Source organism: Ovis aries, chromosome 1, assembly GCF_016772045.2.
Source record: "Ovis aries strain OAR_USU_Benz2616 breed Rambouillet chromosome 1, ARS-UI_Ramb_v3.0, whole genome shotgun sequence".
NCBI classification, from domain to species: Eukaryota; Metazoa; Chordata; class Mammalia; order Artiodactyla; family Bovidae; genus Ovis; species Ovis aries.
Genome location: NC_056054.1, coordinates 92273050 through 92296815, shown reverse-complemented (window position 1 = coordinate 92296815; position 23766 = coordinate 92273050). Strand labels below are relative to the sequence as shown.

The 23766-nt window shown below is 36.6% G+C and overlaps 1 protein-coding gene across 2 annotated transcripts in view; it reads right to left on the bottom strand.

Annotated features, from left to right (window-relative positions):
- Positions 1-23766, bottom strand: part of SYCP1 (synaptonemal complex protein 1) — a 136965-nt gene that overhangs the window by 67624 nt on the left and 45575 nt on the right. For both annotated transcript variants that reach the window (XM_060413293.1, XM_060413286.1), the window contains 4 exons: positions 23087-23148; positions 3511-3615; positions 2432-2535; positions 661-778 (listed from right to left, as the gene is read on the bottom strand). In XM_060413293.1, coding sequence (XP_060269276.1) covers positions 661-778; positions 2432-2535; positions 3511-3615; positions 23087-23148 — 389 coding nt within the window. The remainder of the gene's footprint in view (positions 1-660; positions 779-2431; positions 2536-3510; positions 3616-23086; positions 23149-23766) is intronic.

Below are 23766 nucleotides of genomic sequence, written 5' to 3'. Positions count from 1 at the left end.
TACTCTATTCCCCTAATAATATCTATGTATTAATACTAGCTAAAAAAAATAAGTCTTACTTGTTGTTTCCCACTGATACTTTGAGACTTGTGTCCTCTGTACATATTGTTATGGCTTTAAGGAATGCTTTTCCACTCATTGCACCTACTGAGCTCATAATTACTGGTTTTTTAAAGGCAAAACTTAATGCTATATTCTTCTGAAGGCTTCTCTTTCCCCAAGGCAGAGGTGATCCTGTGAATTCTGATAGCACTTTGTCTCCAAAACAATACATATGATATTTTAAGCACTTTTTCATTGAGTCATAAACTCCTAAAGAGGGAGGATGATATTTTATTTATCACTATATGTTCCACAGTGTCTTACATTATTTGCTAACAAATACTTGAATACTTTATTAAAATACTTTACAAAAATCTTGATGCTTCAAATTAGAATAACTTTATCAATAGGGAGCCTCCATCTTCTGTTGCCTTTTATTACCACTGAGGATCAATATGCGTATTTTTCTTCTAAAACAAAGTATTTAGAAGAAAAAGATAATCAGATAATCTAAGAAATCAGACTTTTAAAGCTGAAAGAATCTTCAGTGGTAATCTATTCTAAGCCCCTAATTTTGCAGTAAGAAAACTGTCACTGATACTTTCTTTTTCAACTCACATTAATGTCTTCTTGTTGTTTCTTGAGTTCCAGGGCCATATCACTTGTTTCTTGTGCTAGTTCTTTATTTTCCAGTGAAAGTCTGTTGCAGCTTGCAGTTAGTTCAGTATTCTTCAGCCTATTTTTTTTTAAATGACATATCATACCAAAATATTTACATATAAAATTATATAATACAGAATTTTATCCAAAATAATCTTAGGGGAAAGAAAGAAGGGGCTGGGGCTACAAATGAAACAAGATTGGCTTTTAGTAAAGAATTTTTGAGGCTGAGTGAGAGGTATATGGGCTTCCTAAGTGGTGCTAGTGGTAAAGAACCTGCCCGACTCGGGTGTGATCAAGATCACTTAAAGGAGGGCATGGCAGCCCACTCCAGTATTCTTGCCTGGAGAATCCCATGGACAGAGGAGCCTGGTGGCTACAGTCCATAACGGTCACAGAGTCAGACACAACTGAGGTGACTTAGCAAGCACACATGCATGCATGCACAGTAAGTGTATGCTGGTTCATTACATTATTCCCTCTTTTAACATTGTATATATTTGAAATTTTTATATAATAAGTTTTTTGAGATGTCATATATTTCCTAGCATATTTCCCATAATGCTTCCCCCTTCACCTTTCCATAAATTTTGAAAAGCATATTATTATTTTTTACACATAAGATTTTCTTTCTAGCAGGCTGTCTCTTACAAACTATTTCAAATTTCTGATGATTTAAGTATTACATGAGACATTAATGATTTAATTAAATATTACAAAATCCATTTAAATGAATATTAATATTTTCATTAAAATAAATAAAATTTATGCATATGCACAACACTTAAACTGCTCTTACAAGGTCTCAAATATTCTACATCAGAAGAGAGATTACTACTGTTACTAGTTGCAGCCAGGATCAATTTTAAATGAGGGAAGGTAAGTGTATGGCTCATGGAACAGTTTCAGAAGCACCTATAACTCCTACTTACTGATGCTGGAAACTCATCAAAGCCTTTTAATTAAAAAATGAAAAGTTGAAAGAGCAAATATACCAAGGATAATACAAATTTCTATTAATCAGTTAATTCATTAAAAAGGACTTTGGTTAACAGATGAATTTTACCCAGAGCCCCTACAAAAGTACTGTTGAAAAGGTACCAGAAGCTGGGAATGGGAGCTGAAAGAGAAGTGACAAGATGCTGAGTAAATTATTCATTTCTTATTTTTATCTAGAGTTGAAAAGCAACCAGAACACAAAAATTATGCTCTCCACTAGACTGCCTCCTTGAATTTAGTTCTCCCTGAGTGACAACACAACAATTATTTCCTCCTATTTTCTCTAGAAATTAAATTTACTAAGTAAGTGAAGCAACAAAATATTATGCTTGGACAATATAAGAGATGAATTTATATTTCTGTCATTTCATCAATTCAAACCTACAAAGTAATTTAGTAAAACAACCAAAAAAACTACAGCTAGAACTACAAATGATTATTTTTATAAGAAACTAAATAATAATCTCCAAACAAAATCACTCTTCTAATATAGTTCTCATGTTTGTGATATAATCTTCTTATGTCAATAATACATAGTTTCTTTAACAATGAAATTGATAAATTATTTTGATCTTTAATCAGAAATAAAAACTTTAAGCCTATTCAAAAAAGCATTATACATAATTTACTAATTTAGTATTAACTACAGTGGAAAGTAGTTAATATTTTATAATACCACAGAAAGTTTAGGAATTGAACACATAAACTACTTTATAGATAGAAAACATACTTCTCATTTTCAAGCTCAGTTTTCAGCTCTTTAACCTGATTTGAATAATGCTGTTCACTTGTTGCAATGGCAGTTAGCTGTATTTCCAAATCATGTACTTTTTTCTGGAAAATAAACACACATTATCACAGCAAATGCTTTTACAATTTTCTCACTTAAGAAGTATGGTCATTCTATGTAAGCAAGTTATATACTTGGTAAAAAAAATATGTCAAAATTCTTAAATTTAAATTGATTTAATGCCACAGTCATTATAATTTTAATACAGTGAGCAATGACAAATGCAATACTAAAAGTAAACTTCATTTTCATATTCTGAAGCTCAACCAGTAAAATTATACTTGAAGTGAACTGAAGTGAAGTCCCTCAGTACTGTCCAGCTCTTTGCAACCCCATGGACTGTAGCCTGTCAGGCTCCTCCGTCCATGAGATTTTCCAGGCAAGAATACTGGAGTGGGTTGCCATTTCCTTCTCCAGTGGATCTTCCCAACCCAGGGATTGAACCCAGGTCTCCCACATTTTAGGCAGATGCTTTTACCATCTGAGCCACCAGGGAATATTATAAAATACTGTTGTCTGTTTTATACTACCAAGTAATAAATTTCAACTGAAATATCATTATTAAGAAAAAATATATTAGTTAATAAAATCAGGCAATATCAGAAAAGTAAGCTGCTCTTATTATGTTAGAATAACATAATACTGTAATAGACTGAAAACCCTTTTTAAAAGTAAAAGACATTCTAAAACTATGAAAACTATAAACTAAGAACTTAATAAAAGCTAAAATTAAAAGTATCAATTAACAAATACTTATAAGACATCAAGAAATGTATTGTTATAAGCCATGCTTACATTATTGGTATCTTAAATGTTGACATTTCTCTGCCTCATTATAATATGGAGGTTTTCTGTTTTAAATCAATTGTTAGCACACTAAATACAGCAGAAACACATGTTCAAGAGGAATTTTGTGAAGCAATCTTGTGCAAATCTAACAGCCATATAATCTACAATGTAAATCTGTACCCTACTAGCAAAACACTTAAAAGAAAAAAATGCATCCTTTTTAAACGAACCTCTCTGGTTTGGAGAAGCCCAGTTAGTTCTTGTTCTGCTCCTTTTAATTCTTCAGCAATCTTCTCAAATTGTTTCTTCTCATCTAAAAGCTTTTGTTTTTCTGCCTATTTTAAGAACATTAACAAATCATGATAACCAAAGCACATACGCATTCAAAATAATCAAACTTCTCAAATATAGTTGTGAAGAGAATTATGACTTTCTCTTTGGTTAAAATTTTTTAAAAAGAGAAAACAAATCATTAAGTAAATTCCAAAATTAAATATGATAACAGAGGATTTAATGGACAGAGCCCTGTAAGTTTTTATTTAAAAAGATTCATACAGACAGAAAGGTAAGTGGCAGAAGAGTAGTCAAACGTAGAATGCATCTCTCTTCAAAGATACATCAGAATACCTCTTCAGATGCAGAAGACCTTGCAGACCACCAGCTGAAACTGGCAGGAGTCCCTGACCACTGGAACCATGCAAAAATCAATAGGATGAAGGAAGAAAAGGGAAAAAAAGGAGGAGAGTGAGCAGGACTGGACCTGCACCCATGGAGTGGGGGAGCTGAAGCCGGGGTGAGGACCTCACACAGGGGCAATTGAGGCTGTTGGAGAGTGAAGCAGCTGATCTGTGACAATCTGAATGGAGTGAGAACCACACAGACAATCCATGCCACAGCCTTATATAGCCCAGACAGGAATGCAAGTCCACCAAAATGTATGGTGGCTAGGAGCTGGAGCGTAGTGATTAGAGAGCAATCCCAGGGTGAGGACTGCTGTTGCCTGTAGGGAGATAGCCCAAAGGGACAGGAGGGAGATCAGAGTGTGGAATACCTTTGGAGCAAAACCAGGAAGCAGGGCACTACTGCTGAGTTAGGGGCAGAGGGTGGAGCTATCACTGCAGCCTCTCTCCCCACCCGCAAGTGTCAGCAGCTGACCAATAGAGAAAGAGCCCAGAGAGGGTGGCCCTTTGAGTGCCTGATATGTCAAACAATAGACAAGGACCAGCCAGGGAGGCCCTTTGAAAGTTCAGCTGCCAACGGCTAGAAAAAGATTCTATTAATAATAGAACTATATCTCCTACACCTTGGCCGCTGGCATCCCTAGACAAATGACATCATGAAGGTCCCCACGATCCAAGCAACTGTGCCACCTCCGACTTTATCCTTACTAGAAGCAAAGCAGCCAGAGACTAGAAGAAAAATCCTAAAATGCTCTATCTCCTCTGCCCATAGTCAACATCTTCCTTGCACACCTGGCACCGCCAGAGTCCCTGCAATCCAAGTAGCTGTGCCATCTCCACGCTTGATCCCCACTGGGGCAGAGATACCATAGGCTAGAAAAAAACCCTAATAGTGTCATACCTCCTGTGCCTGTAGTGACCAGATTTCCCTGCATACTTGGCATTGCCAAGGTCCCTGTAATCCAAACAGCTGCACCACCTACACACCCAGTCCTCACTAGCACAGAATCAAATCCTCCAGTACACTCTCAGGAAAAGACCCTGATGCTGGGAAAGATTGAGGGCAGGAGGAGAAGGGGATAACAGAAGGTGAGATGGTGGATGGCATCACCGACTCAATGGACATGGGCTTGGGTGGATTCCAGGAGTTGGTGATGGACAGGGAGGCCTGGCATGCTGTGGTTCATGCGGTCACACAGAGTCAGACACGACTGAGCAAATGAACTGAACTGATAGTAGCATCTCAATACAATAGACAAACACTAACAGACATAAAAGGGAAATCAACAGTAACACAATAATCGTAGAGGACTTTAAAACCCCACTTACACCAACAGACAAATCATCAAAAAAAATTAATAAGGAAATACAAGCCTGTTTAGTTCAGTTCAGCCACTCAATCGTGTCTGACTCTTTGAAACCCAATGGCTTCAAGCACACCAGGCTTCCCTGTCCATCACAAACTCCCAGAGCTTGCTCAAACTCATGTTGATCGAGTCGGTGATGCCATCCAACCATCTCATCCTGTCATCCTCTTCTCCTCCCACCTTCAACCTTTCCCTGCATCAGAGTCTTTTCCAATGAGTCAGTTTGTCGCATCAGGTAGCCAAAGTATTGGAGTTCCAGCTTTAGAATCATTCCTTTCAATGAATATTCAGGACTGATTTCCTTTAGGATGGACTGGTTGGATCTCCTTGCAGTCCAAGGGACTCTCAAGAGTCTTCTCGAACACCACAGTTCAAAAGCATCAACTCTTCAGCACTCAGATTTCTTTATAGTCCATCTCTCATATCCATACATGACTACTGGAAAAACCATATTTTTGACTAGATGGACCTTTGTTGGTAAAGTAATATCGCTACTTTTTAATATGCTGTCTAGTTTGGTCATAACTTTTCTTCTAAGAAGTAAGTGTCTTTTAATTTCATGGCTGCAGTCACCATCTGCAGTGATTTTGGAGCCCAAGAAAATAAAGTTTCTCACTGTTTCTATTGTTTCCCCATCTATTTGCCATGAAGTGGTGGAACTGAAGTCATGATCTTAGTTTTCTGAATGTTGAATTTCAAGCCAGCTTTTTTACTCTCTTCTTTCACTTTCATCAAGAGGCTCTTTAGTTCTTCTTCCCTTTCTCCCATAAGGGTGGTGTCATCTGCATATAGATGGGCCTAACTCATATCTACAGGACATTGTATCCAAATGCAGCAGAATACACTTCTTTCTTGAGTGCACATAGAACATTATCCAGGATAGATCACATCATGTGTCACAAATCAAGTCTCAGTAAAATTAAGAAAAATGAAATTGTATCTGGCAACTTTTCTGACCACAAGGGTATGAGATTACATATTAAAGGAAAAAAATGTAAAAAAACACATATGTGGAGGCTAAACAATATGCTTCTAAATAACCAAAAGGTCACTGAAGAAATCAAAGAGGAAGTCAATATCTAGAAACAAATGAAATGAAAACACAACAAACCAAAACTTTTGAGAAGCAGCAAAAGCAGTTCCAAGAGGGAAGTTATACAAGCCTACCACAAGAAATGAGTAAAACATTAAATAAACAACCTAACCTTACATTCAGAAAACAAAGATCATGGCATCTGGTCCCATCACTTCATGGGAAATAGATGGGGAAACAGTGACAGACTTTATTTTTTTGGGCTCCAAAATCACTGCAGATGGTGATTGCAGCCATGAAATTAGAAGATGCTTACTCCTTGGAAGAAAAGTTATGACCAACCTAGACAGCATATTCAAAAGCAGAGACATGGCCAACTAACGTCCGTCTAGTCAAGGCTATGGTTTTTCCTGTGGTCATGTATGGATATGAGAGTTGGACTGTGAAGAAGATTGAGTGCCGAAGAATTGATGCTTTTGACTTGTGGTGTTGGAGAAGACTCTTGAGAGTCCCTTGGACTGCAAGGAGATCCAACCAGTCCATTCTGAAGGAGATCAGCCCTGGGATTTCTTTGGAAGGAATGATGCTAAGGCTGAAACTCCAGTACTTTGGCCACCTCATGCGAAGAGCTGACTCACTGGAAAAGACTCTGATGCTGGGAGGGATTGGGGGCAGGAGGAGAAGGGGACGACAGAGGATGAGATGGCTGGATGGCATCACCGACTCGATGGACGTGAATCTGAGTGAACTCCGGGAGTTGGTGATGGACAGGGAGGTCTAGCGTGCTGCGATTCATGGGGTCGCAAAGAGTCGGACACGACTAAGTGACTTAACTGAACTTACACCTAAAGCAACCAGAAAAAGAACAAAACCCCAAAGTTAGTAGAAGGAAAGAAATCATAAAGATCAGAGCAAAAATAAAAGTAAAAGAAGTGAAGACAACAGTAGCATAAATCAATAAAACTAAAAGCTTGTTCTTTGAGAAGACAAAATTGACAGACTCATCAAGGAAAAAAGCGAGAAATCCACAGCAAACATTATTTTCAAAGGTGAAAAACTGAAAACATTTTCTCTAAGATCAGGAATAAAATAAGGGTGTCCACCCTCGCCACTATAATTCAATATAATTTTGGAAGTCCTAGCAATGGAAATCAGAGAAGAAAAAGAAATAAAAGGAATTCCAACTGAAAAAGAGAAGTAAAACACTCACTGTTTGCAGAAAACATGTTACTATACATAGAAAACCCTAAAGATATCACCAGAAAATTACTAAAGCTAATCAATGAATTTAGTAAAGTCACAGGATACTAAATCAATACACAGAAATCTCTTGCATTCCTATACACTAACAATGAAAAATCAACAGAGAAATTAAGGAATCAATCCCACTCACCACTGCAACAAAAAAAGTGAAATACCTAGGAATAAACCTATTTAAGGAGACAAAAGACCTGTATGTAGAATTATAAATCACTGATGAAAGAAATCAAAGACCACACAAACTAATGGAGAGATATATCGTGTTCCTGGATTTAAAGAACCAATATTGTGAAAATTACTATCCAAAGCAGTCTACAGAGTCAATGCAATCTCTATCAAATTACCAATGGTATTTTTCACAGAACTAGAACAAAAAATTTCACAATTCATATGTGTGTGTGTGTTAGTCATTCAGTCACATCCAACTCTTTGAAATCCCATGGACTATAGCCCACCAGGCTCCTCTGTCCATGGAAATCTCCAAGCAAGAATAATGGAGTGGGTTGTCATCTCCTTCTCCAGGAGATCTTCCCAAACCAGGGATCAAGCCCAGGTCTGCTGCATTGCAGGCAAATTCTTTACAACCTGAGCCACCAGGGAAGCCAATTTATATGGAAACACAAAGGAACCCAAATAGCCAAAGCAATCTTGAGAAAGAAGAATGGAGTGGAGGAATAATCCCTCCTGACATCAGACTATAATCATCAAAACAGCATGGTAGTGGCACTAAAACAAAGACCAATGGTACAAGATAGAAAACCCAGAGGTAAACCCATGCACCAATGTACACCTTATCTTTTCCAAAGGGGAGGCAAGAATATATAATGGAGAAAAAACAGCTTCTTCAATAATTGGTGCTAGGAAAAATGAACAGCTATATGTAAAAGAATGAAATTAGAACACTTCCTACAATGGAGTAAAGACAATCTCTTTAACAAGTGGTGCTGGGAAAACTGGTCAACCACTTGTAAAAGAATGAAACTAGATCACTTTCTAACACCGTACACAAAAATAAACTCAAAATGGATTAAAGATCTAAATGTAAGACCAGAAACTATAAAACTCCTAGAGGAGAATATAGGCAAAACACTCTCAGACATAAATCACAGCAGGATCCTCTATGACCCACCTCCCAGAATTCTGGAAATAAAAGCAAAAATAAACAAATGGGATCTAATTAAAATTAAAAGCTTCTGCACAACAAAGGAAAATATAAGCAAGGTGAAAAGACAGCCTTCTGAATGGGAGAAGATAATAGCAAATGAAGCAACTGACAAACAACTAATCTCAAAAATATACAAGCAACTTATGCAGCTCAATTCCAGAAAACTAAACGACCCAATCAAAAAATGGGCCAAAGAACTAAATAGACATTTCTCCAAAGAAGACATACGGATGGCTAACAAACACATGAAAAGATGCTCAACATCACTCATTATTAGAGAAATGCAAATCAAAACCACAATGAGGTACCACTTCACACCAGTCAGAATGGCTGCGATCCAAAAATCTGCAAGCAATAAATGCTGGAGAGGGTGTGGAGAAGAGGGAACCCTCCTACACTGTTGGTGGGAATGCAAACTAGTACAGCCACTATGGAGAACAGTGTGGAGATTCCTTAAAAAATTGCAAATAGAACTGCCTTATGACCCAGCAATCCCACTGCTGGGCATATACACCGAGGAAACCAGAATTGAAAGAGACACATGTACCCCAAGGTTCATCGCAGCACTGTTTATAATAGCCAGGACATGGAAACAACCTAGATGTCCATCAGCAGATGAATGGATAAGAAAGCTGTGGTACATATACACAATGGAGTATTACTCAGCTGTTAAAAAGAATTCATTTGAATCAGTTCTGATGAGATGGATGAAACTGGAGCCAATTATACAGAGTGAAGTAAGCCAGAAAGAAAAACACCAATACAGTATACTAACACATATATATGGAATTTAGGAAGATGGCAATGACGACCCTGTATGCAAGACAGGAAAAAAGACACAGATGTGTATAACGGACTTTTGGACTCAGAGGGAGAGGGAGAGGGTGGGATGATTTGGGAGAATGGGAATTCTAACATGTAAACTATCATGTAAGAATTGAATTGCCAGTCCATGTCTGACATAGGGTGCAGCATGCTTGGGGCTGGTGCATGGGGATGACCCAGAGAGATGTCGTGGGGAGGGAGGTGGGAAGGGGGGTCATGTTTGGGAACGCATGTAAGAATTAAATATTTTGAAATTAAAAAAAAAATAAAAAAAGAACACTTCCTAACAACATACACAAAAATAAACTCAAAATGGATTAAAGACCTAAATGTAAGGCCCAAAACTAGAAAACTCTTAGCAAAAAATATAGCCAGAACATTCTTTAACATAAATCACAGCAAGATCCTCTATGACCAGCCTCCTAGAGTAATGGAAATAAAGACAAGTAAATGTGACCTAATTAAATTTTAAAGTTTTTTCACCACAAAAGAAAGTATAAACAAGCTGAAAAGATGGCCCTCATAATGGGAGAGAACAATTGTGAATGAAAGAATTGACAAAGCATTAATCTTTAAAATATACAAGCAGCTCAGGCAGCTCAATATCAGAAAAACATACAACCCAATGGAAAAAAAAAATGGGCAGAAGACTTAAACAGACATTTCTCCAAAGAAGATATTCAGATGTCCAATAAACACATGAAAAGATACTCAATACTGGTCCTTGTTAGAGAAAAGCAAATCAAAACCACAATGAGGTGTCACCACGCAGCAGTCAGAATGGTTATCATCATCAAATTCTAAAAACAATAAATGCTACAGATGATGTGGACAAAAGGGAACCCTCTTATACTGTTGGTGGAAATGTAAATTGATACAGACACTATGAAGAACAGTATGGAGATTTCTTAAAAACCTAGAAATATAACTATTAATACCACATGACCCAGCAATCCCACAACTGGGCAGATATCCTCATAGACTCATAATTCAGAAAGACATATGTACCCCCATGTTCACTGCAGCACTATTTACAATAGCCAGGACATGGAAGCAACCTAAATGTCCATCGACAGAAGTATGGATAAAGAAATTGTGGTGTATATACAATAGAATATTACTCAGTCATAAGAAGGAATGAATTTCAGTCAGTTGAACTGAGATAGATGAGCCTACAGCCTTTATACAGAGTGAAATAAGTCAGAAAGAGAAAAATAAATATTAACACATATATATGGAGTCTAGAAAATGGTACTGATGAACCTATCTGTAGGGCAGCGACAGAGACATAGACATAGAGAATGAACTTGTGGACACATCAGGAGGAGACCATGGGACACATTGAGGGAGTAACACTGAAATATATACATTACCATGTGTAAAACAGATAGCTAGTAGGAAGCTGCTGTATAATACAGGGAGCTCAGCCCAGTGATTTTTGACAACATAGAGAGGTGGAACAGGAAGGGCAGGAGGGAGATTCAAGAGGGAGGGAATATATGTATATTTATGGCTGATTCACACTGCTGTATGATAGAAACCAACACAAAATTATAAAGCAATTATCCTTCAATTAAAAATACTTTAAAAAAAGAAGCACTTTTTAGATTGGAAGAATTATTGTTATTAATATGACCATATCATCCAATGCAATCTACAGATTTAATATAATCCCTATCAAAATACCCATTACATTTTTTACAGAACTAGAACAAGTAATCCTAGAATATATAGAGAGCCACAAAAGACCATGAGTTGTCAAGAAATCCTGGGGGCAAAAAAAGAACAAAGCTGGAGATACATCCTCAATGACTTCAGATGATATTACAAAGCTAAGTAATCAAAACAGTATGGCACTGGCACAAAACTAGACACACAGATGAATGAAACAAAATAGGGAGCTCAGAAATAAATCCACACACCTACTGTCAATTAATCTATAATAAAAGAGTCAATAGAGAAAAGGTAGTCTCTTTGGTGCTGGGAAAACTGGACAACTACATGTGAAATAATAAAGTTAGAAACATTCTCTAACACCATATATAAAAATAATGCAAAATTGATTAAAACCTAAATATAAGACTAGAAACCATAAAATCCCTAGAGGGAAACATAGACAGGATACTTTTTGACAGAAATCATAAGCAATATTTTCTTAGATAGCCCCTAAGGCAAAAAAAGCAAAAATAAATAGATGAAACCCAAGTAAACTTAAAAGCTTTTGCACAGGAAAAGAAACCATCTAGTAAACAAAAAGAAAAACTACAAAATAGAAGAAAATATATGCAAATGATAGACTGACAAGAAGTTAATATTCAAAAGATACAGACAGCTCATAGAACTCAATATCGTACCAGTCAAATCATAAAATGGACAGAAGACCTGTATAATCATTTTTCCAAAGAATGCATCCAAATGGCTAACAGGCATATGAAAAAATGCTCAACATAACTAAATACTAGGGAAATGCAAATCAAAAACACAACTAAATATTACCTCACAACTATGAGAATAGCTGTTATCAAAAAGTCTACAAATAACAATGTTGGAAAGGATGTGGAGAAAAGAAAACCCTGGTACACTGTTGGTGGGAATAAATTGATGCAGCCACTATGCAAAACAGTATGGAGGTTCCTTTAAAAACTAAAAGTTACCAAATGTTGAAGCAATTCCACTCCAGCACATATCCAAAAAAACTAAAACACAAACTCAAAAAGATATATGCACTCCAATGTTTACAGCCACCCTATTTACAACAGCCAAGACAAGGAAACCCAGAAGCAACCCAAGTGGCCATCAATAGATGATTGGATTAAGAGATGTCTACACACACACACACACACACACACACACACACACACACACACACACTACTCAGCCATAAAAAAGAATGAAATACTGCCATCTGCAGCAAAATGAATGGACCTTAGTAAAAAAGTCAGAGAACTACAAATATCATATGACTTATATGTGGCATCTAAAAAATAATACAAGTGAATGTATATACAAGACAGAAACATACTCACAAATGTAGAAAGCAAGCTTAGAGTTACCATAGGGGAGAAGGAAGTGGGAGAGACAAATTAGGGGTAGGAGGTTAACAAATACAAGCTACTACAAACAAACAGATAATCAATAGGATATACTGTACAGCACATGGGATTATATTCAATATCTTATAATAACCTACAATGGAATATAATCTGAAAAAAACTAAATCACTCTGCTGTACACCTCAAAGTAGCACAATCTCTAAAATCAACTATACTTCAACAACAACAAAAAAGAAAGCTCTGATAGGTTTTACAAAAATAAACCTGTTTAACTTTGAAAAAAACTAAAAAAAATATTTTAAATGTCCATAAGAACATACCTAATAATCATCACTTTAAGTGAAATGGACTAAGGGACTAAATTCTCCCAACAAAAGACAAAGAGTATCTGAGTGAACATAAAAAAAGATATATATATATATATACTTACATATTTTATATATATATACTTCCTATAAGAGACTCACCTCAGATCTAAAGACACAGACTAAAAGTGAGGGGATGGAAAAAAGTATTCCATGAAAATTTAAATCAAAAGTAACCCAGGGTAACAACACTTACATCAAAGACTTACAAAAGACAAAGGACATTACATGATGACCAAGCAATTAATCAAAAAGATGATGTAATAATTATAAATATATATGCATCCAACATAGAAGTATCTAAATGCATAGTGCAAATTCACAGACATAGAGGGGGCAGTTGACAGTAACACAATAACAGGGAACATTAAAACCCCATTTACATCAATAGACAGATTATCCAGACAGAAAACCAATGGGCTTAAATGACACATTCGACCAAATGAACTTAACATATTTATAAAGAACATCCCATCTAAAATCAGTAGAATATACTTTCTTTTAAAGTATATATGGGACATTTTCCAAGACAAGACCACATGCTAGGCCACAAAAATTATCAGTAAATTTAAGAAAATTCGATTCATATCAAGCATCTTTTCTGATCACACTATGAGTCTAGAAATCAACTACAAAGAAAAAAACTACAAGGGAAAAAAATCCTCAAACATGTGGAGACTAAACAGTATGCTACCAAACAACCGTGGATCACTGAAGAAAACAGAAAATACATGGTGACAAATAAAAATGAAAAAACAACAATCCAAAATCTAAGAGATGCAGCAAACTCAGTTCTAAGATGGCAGTTTATTGTGGTACAAGTCTACCTCTCAGGAAACAACAACAAATCTCAAATAACCTAACTGACACTCAAAGGAAGCAGAAAACTCACTAGAAGAAAGAAAATCATAAAAATCAGAGCTAAATTTTAAAGATAGGCTAAAGCAACAATAGAAAAGATCAACAAAACCATGAGCTGGTAATGAAAAGATAAAGTTGATAAACTTTAGGAGGTTCATCAAGAGAAAAAGAGGGCCCAAATCAACAAAATCAGAAATAAAAAAGAAATACAACCAATACCACAGAAATACAAAGGATCATGAAAGATTACTATGAACAATAAAATGCCAATTAAATGGATATCCTACAAGAAAATGACAAATTCCTTAAAAATGTACAATTTTCTAAACATGAACCAGGTAGACATAGAAACTATAAACCAACCAATTACCAGTGATGAAATTGAATAATTAATTTTTAAAATTTCCAACAAATAAAAGTCTAGGACTAGATGGCTTCATAGATGAATTCTACCAAACATTTAAAGGGAAATTAAACCTGTCCTTTCTCAACTAGTCTAAAAAACTGCAAAGGATGTGTATAACGGACCTTTGGACTCAGAGGGAGAGGGAGAGGGTGGGATGATTTGGGAGAATGACATTCTAACATGTATACTATCATGTAAGAATTGAATCGCCAGTCTATGTCTGACGCAGGATGCAGCATGCTTGGGGCTGGTGCATGGGGATGACCCAGAGAGATGTTATGGGGAGGGAGGTGGGAGGGGGGTTCTTGTTTGGGAACGCATGTAAGAATTAAAGATATTAAAATTTAAAAAATAAAAAAATAAAAAATAAATAAATAAATAAATAAATTTTAAAAATAAATAAATTAATTTAAAAAATAAATAAAATTAAAAAAGGCAAAAAAAAATAAAAAATAAAAGACTGAGTTACCTATAGAACTTTACTTGACATACCTCAAAGAGAAAAAAGAAAATTCCAGAATAATATATATAGTATGATACTATTGTTAACATAATTACATATTCCATAATCCCATATATATGTATATTCATTGGTATGCAATTGTATAAACAGAATTCGTTAAGTTTAATCACCTTGGGGAAAGGTAATAGAAGGTGTGGGAGTGCAGGATAATTTACATGTTTTGTTATGCATCTTACATCATTTTCTTAATAAAACAAACATGTATATATCTGGAATTTTAAAAATACAATAAAAAGAAAATGAGAGACTAAAATAAATAAATAAATAAATAAATAACTGCAAAGGGAGGAACTCTTCCAAACTGATTGTGCCAGGCCAGTATTACCCTATTTACAAAACCAGACAAAGATGTCACAAAAACAGAAGATTAAACACCAACATCATTGATGAAATTAGATATAAAAATCCTCAGCAAAATATTATCAAACCAAGTCTATATAGTCAAAGCTATGGTTTTTCCAGTAGTCATGTATGGATGTGAGAGCTGGACCACAAAGAAGGCTGAGCACCAAAGAATTGATGCTTTTGAACTGTGGTGTTGGAGAAGACTCTTGAGAGTCCCTTGGATTGCAAAAAGATCAAAACAGTCAATCCTAAAGGAAATCAATCCTGAATATTCATTGGAAGGACTGACGCTAAAGCTGAAGCTCCAATACTTTGGCCACCTGAAGTGAAGAGCCAAGTCACTGGAAAAGACCCTAATGCTGGGAAAGACTGAAGGCAGGAGGAGAAGGGGATGACAGAGGATGAGATGGTTGAATGGTATCACCGACTCAATAGACATGAGTTTGAACAAGATCTGGGAGATGGTGAAGGACAGGGAAGCCTGGCATGCTACAGTCCATGGGGACAGAAAGAGTCGGACACAACTGAGCAACTGAACAGCAACAAGGTTCAATAATACATTAAATACACCATGATCAAGTGGGATTTATCCCAGAGATACAAGGATGGCTCACTATCTGCAAATCAATGTGATATGCCACATTAACCAATTGAAGAATAAGAATCATATGATCATCTCAATAGATGCAGACAAAGTTTTTGACAAATTCAATATCCATTTATGCTAAAAATTCTCCAGGAAGTGAGTATAGAGGGAACATACCTCAGCATAGTGAAGACCATATATAACAAGCTCACAGCTAATATCATGCTCAATGATCAAAAGCTAAAAGTATTGCTTTTGAGATCAGCAATAAAACAAGGATGCCCACTATCACCACTTCTTTCTAACATAGAATTGAAAATCCTAGCCACATCTATCATAAAAGGAAAAGGAATAAAAGGAATCTAAATTACAAAGGAAGAAATAGAACTGTCACTGTTTGCAGATAACATGATACCATAAACAGGAAATCCTAAAAAACACCACCAAAAACCTACTAGAACTCAAAGATTTCAGTAAAGTTGGAGGTACAAAATTAATACACAGAAATCTGTTACATTTCTATGGACTAACAACAAACTATCAGAAGGAAAAAATAAGAAAACAACCCCATTTACAATCACATCAAAGAAAATAAAATACCTAGGAAAAATTGTAAGAAGAAAAAAATCTCTACTTGAAAAACTATAAGTCACTAATGAAAGAAATTGAAACCAACCAAAAAAAAGATAAAAAGATACACTATGTTCATGGACTCAAAAATTAATGTTAAAATGACCATACTACCTAAGGCAATCTACAGATTCATTGCATTCCTATCAAAATACCAATGGCACTTTCCACCATACTATAACATAATTAATGTACAACAAAAGAGGCAAGAAATACAATGGAGAGAAGACAGCCTCTTTCATAAATGGTATGGGGAACACAGGACAGCTACATGGGAAATAATCAAACTGGATTACTCACTCATATCATGCACAAAGATAAATTCAAAATGGATTACAGATTTAAGGGTCAGAAAGAAATAGGCAAGGGAGACTAAGAGGTACAAAGTTCCAGTTGCAAATAGATGAGTCACAGGTATAAAATGTACAATGTGGAGAATATATGCTAAGTAGCTTCAGTTGTGTCTGACTCTCTGCACCCCTATGGACTGTAGCCTGCCAGGCTCCTCTGTCCATGGGATTCTCCAGGCAAGAATACTGGATTCCCTCCTCTAATGGATCCTCATAAACCAGGGATCAAACCTGTATCTCTTATGTCTCCTACACTGGCAGGTAGCTTCTTTACCACTAGCACAACATGGGAAGATAATATAGTCAATACCCATGTAATATCTTTGTGTGGTGACATGTTGTAACTAGACTTATCACAGTCATCATTTTGAAATGTTTATAAATATAAAATCACTGGTGTGTAACAGGAACTAACATAGCGTTTTAGGTCACTTATACTTCAAAAATAAACTCTTAAAAAAAGAGATCAGATTTATGGTTATGGAAGTGGGGGAAACAAGAGGGGATGATAGGTTGGATGAAGCTGTCAAAAGGTACAAACTTTCAGTTATAAAATAAATAGTACTAGGGATGTAATGTATGATATAATTTAAACTGCTATATGTTATATATGTGAGCTGTTAAGAGAATAAATCTTGAGAGTTTTCATCACAAGGAAAGTTTTTTAAATCTCTTTAATCTGTATTTGTCTGAGATGATGGATGTAAATGTATTGTGATGTATGTAAGTCAAATCATTATTTTGTACCCCTGAAACTTATATATTGTTGTGTGACAAATTTCAAGAAAACTGGAATAAAAATAAAGCACAATTCAATTTTTAAAATAAAATTTATATACACAGGGTAATTTCAGAGTCATTCCCCCCTTACCCCTACAACCAAAGAGTCTGCCTTGTGGAAAAAGAGAAATAAGGATGGGATTCAGGTGAAATGCGTGGCAATAGCTAGGCTGAGGCAGTGTCTGATGGAAGGGTGATGGTGAGGAAGGGAAGGAAAGAAGGAAAATTATAGAAGGCAAGATTAAAGGGATTCATTCAGCTGGATGAGGTGCATGTGTGTAAGTTAGTAAGAATCATGTGTGTGCTTAAGCATATGTATGTACACATGCACATGTGTGTGCACTTGCTCCAAGGACAGACTTTAGTAACAGTTTCAATGTAATCAGACTACATCCAAAAAAATTAAATTCAAAATAATAATAAAGCTGGAGGAATCACATTACCCAAATCTAAGACTCACTATAATAAGCTACAGTAAGCCAAACACTGGCGAATGGCTAAACCACAAAAATCAATGAAACAGAAATAGCCCCAGAATAGATCTGCACATATATAGTTTAATTAAATAATTTAATTTTTTTAATAAACATGCAAAAGTAACTCAACACAAAAAGGAGAGTCTTGGGAATTCCTTGGAAGTCTAGTGGTTAGCACTCCATACTGCCAAGAGCGTGGGTTCAATCCCTGGTTGGGAAAATAAGATCCTGCAAGCCGCTTGGTATGACAAAAATAAATAAACAGTAAATACATACACAAAGAAAAAGAACAGTCTTTTCAACAAATGGTATTATAACTCTATATCAATCCAAGGTGTTTAAATCTTAAATATCTCTCAAAACCATCTATTTATTCCTCACTAAGACCACCATCTCCCAGCCTAAGTTCTCTTCTCTGAATCCTATGACTGTCTGTCTATTTATAACTGTTCTATCTTAATATATTCTGTTCTCTATACTGCAAACCAAATGAGACTTTCAAAATGCAAATCTGACCGAGTCATCCTCTGCTAAAATTCTTTACAGCTTCTCATTACAGTTGAATAAATTAAAATTCTGCTGATATGATTTAAAAGGCCATAAATTACTAGGCTCCTACACCTCTCTAGCCTCATTTTGCACCACACTCTCCCTTTCATTCCATGTTGTATTCACTGTACTCCTTCTTATCAAAGGATCTTTGTATATAAAATTTCTCCATACCTGATAAATACTTCTTGTCCTTCTCTGGATTTCAATTCAATCTTTACTTTTTCAAAAAAGCCTCTCCTAAATTCTCAAAATAGTTTGTGCTCAGTCACTCAGTCATATCCAACTCTTTGTGAATCTATTAGGCTTCTCTGTCCATGGGATTTTCCAAGCAAGAATACTGGAGTGGGTTGCCATTTCCTCCTCCAGGGGATCTTCCGGACTCAAGATTGAACCCACGTGTCCTGTGCCCTCCTGCACTGAGACAGATTCTTTACCAGATAGTCACTTGGGAAGCCCCTAAGTTGTTCATATCTAATTACACTATGAACTAACCCTTTATTGACCTTGATACCATTGTATTATTACCTTTGAATGACTGTTTGAATTTAAGTGTGATTATTTCATGATCACAGCCTTTTCTTGGCGAAGGGGCTTGCATAACTCAAAGGAGCTATGAGCCATGCTGTTCAGAGTGACCCAAAACAGACAGGCCACAGTAAAGAGTTCTGACAAAAAAAGTCATCCCCTGAGGAGAGAAATGTCAACCAGCTCCAGTGTTTTTGCCCAGAAAACCCCATGGACAGTATGAAAACGCAAAAAGATACTACACCGGAAGATAAACCCCTCCCCCTCAGATCAGAAGGTGTCCAATGTGCTACTGGGTTAGAGCAAAGGGCAATAGCTCCAGAAAGAATGAAGTGGCTGGGCCAAAGTGGAAATGACACTCAGCTATGGATGTGTCTGGTGATGAAAGTAAAGTCCGATAGTGTAAAGAGCAGTACTGCATCGTATCCTAGAATGTTAGGCCCATGAATCAACATAAATTGGATGTGGTTAAGCAAGAGATGGCAAGGGTGAACATCGACACCTTAGGAATCAGTAAACTAAAATAGACAGGAAAGGGAGAATTTAATTCAGATGACCATTATATCTACTACTGTGAGCAACAATCCATTAGAACAAATGGAGTAGACCTTATAGTCAACAAAAGAGTATGAAGTACAGTATTTGAGTACAATCTCAAAAATGATAGAATGATCTGTTTGTTTTTAATGCAAACCATTCAACATCACAGTAATTCAAGTCTATGCCCCAACCACTGATGCCAAAGAAACTGAAGTTGATCAGTTCTATGAAGACCTACAAATCCTTCTAGAACTGACACCCAAAAAAGATATCCTTTACATCACAGGGGGCTGGAATGCAGAAGTAGGAAGTCGAGAGATACCTGGAGTAACAGGCAAGTTTGGCCTTGGAGTACAAAATGAAGCAGGGCAAAGGCTAACAGAATTTTGCGAAGAAAAAATGCAAGAGACAATTCTACACATGGACATCATCAGATAGTCAACTCCAAATTCAGATTGATTATAATTCTTTGCAGCCAAAGATGGAGAAACTCCATACAGTCAACAAAAACAAGACCAGGAGCTCAGTCAGGTCCAACTCTTTGCAATCCCATGGACTGTAGCTCACCAGGCTCCTCTGTTCATGGGGATTCTCCAGGCAAGAATACTGGAGTGGGTTGCCATGACCTCCTCCAAGGGATCTGCCCAACCCAAGGATCAAACCCAGGTCTCCCCAACTTCAGGCAGTTTCTTTACCAGTTGAGCCACAAGGGAAGCCCAAGAACACTGGAGTGGGTAGCCTATCCCTTCTCCAGGGGATAGTCCCAACCCAGGAATTGAAATAGGGTCTCCTGCATGGCAGGCAGATTCTTTACCAGCTGAGCTACCAGAGAAGCCCTATTAACTATGTCTCTCTCAGCTCAGATGCTCAGTCATGTCTGACTCTTTGTGTCCCTATGGACTGTATCTCACCAGGCCCCTCTGTCCATGAGATTTTCCAGGCAAGAATACTGGAGTGGGTTGCCATTTCCTTCTCCAAGAGATCTTTCCCACCCAGGAACTGAACCTGGGTCTCCTGCATTACAAGCAGAATCTTTACCAACTGAGCCACTGGGGGAGCCCCAAACTATGTCTATAGCTGCTCAAATAGAACAAAGCCCTAAACCAAACCCTGTCCATGTGGGAATATAAAAGTAATACTATACTGTTAATTTATCCAATGAATATTTGTAAAATGCTTACAAAGCGTCATTCACTGTGCTAAGTACTGAGGTTACAGGGCAACCAAGACATGGGTGCTTAGCTCTTATTGGAGTATTCCACTGTTTTATCTGCTGACCACCTACTATGTACCATCTACTGTACTACATAAAGGAGACTCTAAAGGGCAAATAAAGCTGTAAATACTTATACCAAAATAAATTTCATTTGTGGTAAGTGCTATAAAAGGAAAAATTCAGACTGCTATACTCATTGAAATACTCATTGGAAGGACTGATGGTGAGGCTGAAGCTCCAACACTTTGGGCACCTGATTCAAAGAGCTGACTCATTGGAAAAGACTCTGATGCTGGGAAAGATTTAAAGCAGAAAGAGATGAGGAATATAGAGACACATGTACCCCAATGTTCATTGCAGCACTGTTTATAATAGCCAGGACATGGAAACAACCTAGATGTCCATCAGCAGACGAATGGATAAGAAAGCTGTGGTACATATACATAATGGAGTATTACTCAGCCATTAAAAAGAATACATTTGAATCAGTTCTAATGAGATGGATGAAACTGGAGCCGATTATACAGAGTGAAGTAAGCCAAAAGAAAAACACCAATACAGTATACTAACACATATATATATGGAATTTAGAAAGATGGTAATGATGACCCTGTATGTAAGACAGCAAAAGAGACACAGATGTGTAGAACAGACTTTTGGACTCTGAGGGACCAGGGAGAGGGTGGGATGATTTGGGAGAATGGCACTGAAACATGTATACTATCATGTAAGAAACGAATTGCCAGTCTATGTTCGATACAGGATACAGGATGCTTGGGGCTAGTGCATGGGGATGATCCAGAGAGATGATATGGGGTGGGAGGTGGGAGGGGTTTCAGGATTGGGAACTCATGTACACCCGTGGCGGATTCATGTCAATGTATGGCAAAACCAATACAGTATTGTAAAGTAAAATAAAGTAAAAATAAAAATTTTTTTTAAAAAAAGGAATATAGAGGATGAGATGATTGGATGGCATCACTGATTCAATGGATATGAACTTGGGCAAACTCCAGGAGATGGTGAGGGACAGGGAAGCCTGGCATACTGTAGTCCTTGGGGTTGCAAAGAGTTAGGGATGACTTGGCAACTAAACAACAACATGGAGACCTAAACTATTAATAATGTCAAGAAAGATTTCTAAAGAATTAATATTTAAGCTGAGACTTGAAGTTTAAGTTTATATTATCAAATTTGAAAGAAATGCAAGTATTATTTGCAAAAATAATGAAAGCAATTCGCTGAAGAAAGGATAAGCATTTGGAAACAGTGCTTGCCAAGAGACGGAAGAATCAGGAGTTGCAAAATCAGGCAGAGATGTGACAGGTTAAACCCAAAATCAAATATCTGTAATCATAAACAATACTGTCTTCTATAAGCAAAGGTGGCTAACTACAGCCTCCAAGACAAAGTCAGCCCACAATCTTCTTTTGCAGGCCCTTGAATTAAGAATCTTTCCTCAAATCGCTAGTCCAGGTTCGATACATGATACAGGATGTTTGGGGCTGGTGCACTGGGATGACCCAGAGGGATGGTATGGGGAGGGAGGTGGGAGGGGGGTTCAGGATGGGGAACACGTGTACACCCGTGGCAGATTCATGTCAATGTATGGCAAAATCAATACAACACTGTAAAGTAATTAGCCTCCAATTAAAATAAATTAATTAAATTTAAAAAATAAAAAAAGAATGTTTCCTATGTTTTTATAAGATCGTTAAAAATAAAAGAAAAAAAAAGGAGGGAAAGGAGAAAATGAACATTATATAGCCACAAAGCCTAAAATATTTAATATCTAGTCCTTTACAAAAAGTTTACCAACCCATGATCTACACATTATAATCAATTAAAACACAATGAAGCCCTTATCCTAAGAAATTCATTAAATAAATATGATTCTACCTGAACACTAAACATAGGTACTGCATGTATATCATATATATCTTTCTCAAAATTGCAGCTTGGCGTCTCAAAGGTAACAAAGGCACACCAAATTTACAATCAGCTACAGAATATACACATTTGATCTCACTTAAATGCACTATCAACACATGCTTAAATAATATAAATACTTTCACCAAGACAGTTATCAAAATGTACTATAAAAATTGACAGAGATAGAAATGTGGCTTTGCTAAAACCAAATATAATTTTAGAAAATATTTTAGCTGAAAAAGCTACCATAAAACTCTATGAGAATCTAAGTCATTGGATTTAATACTATTTTGAAAAATAACTGCTACATAGAAATAAGAGAACCTATATACTTACCAAGATTTTTTTCAGTTCTTCAAGTTCTACTTCTTTGTTATTTTTAAGCTTGGTCATCTCTTCTAAAGAAAAAAGAGCAAAAGAATTTAAATGTGTTAAAAGTAGATTTAAAAAATAGGAAAGGAGTCAAGAAGTAAGAATAGCACTTGAAAAGGAAAAACCAAAAGAGATGAATTAATACAATTCAGTCAGTTCACTTTGGTCGCTCAGTCGTGTCTGACTCTGTGACCCCAAGGACTGCAGCACTCCAGGCTTCCCTGTGCATCACCAACTCCTGGAGCTTACTCAAACTCATGTCCATTGAGTCGGTGATGCCATCCAACATCTCATCCTCTGCCGTCTCCTTCTCCTCTTGTCTTCAATCTTTCCTACCATCAGGGTCTTTCCCAATAAGTCAGTTCTTCACATGAGGTGGCCAAAGTATTGGAGTTTCAGCTTCAGCATCAGTCCTTCCAATGATTATTCAGGACTGATTTCCTTTAGGGACTGACTGGTTGGATCTCCCTGCAGTCCAAGGAACTCTCAAAAGTCTTCTCCAACACCACAGTTCCAAAGCATCAATTAATTAAATAATACAGTTGGAGCACAGTAAAGCACAGAGGATGTGCAAATGGATCAGATGCAAAATAATAATGGGCATATATTAGTAGTACCATTTCTATAAAATTAATTCCACAACC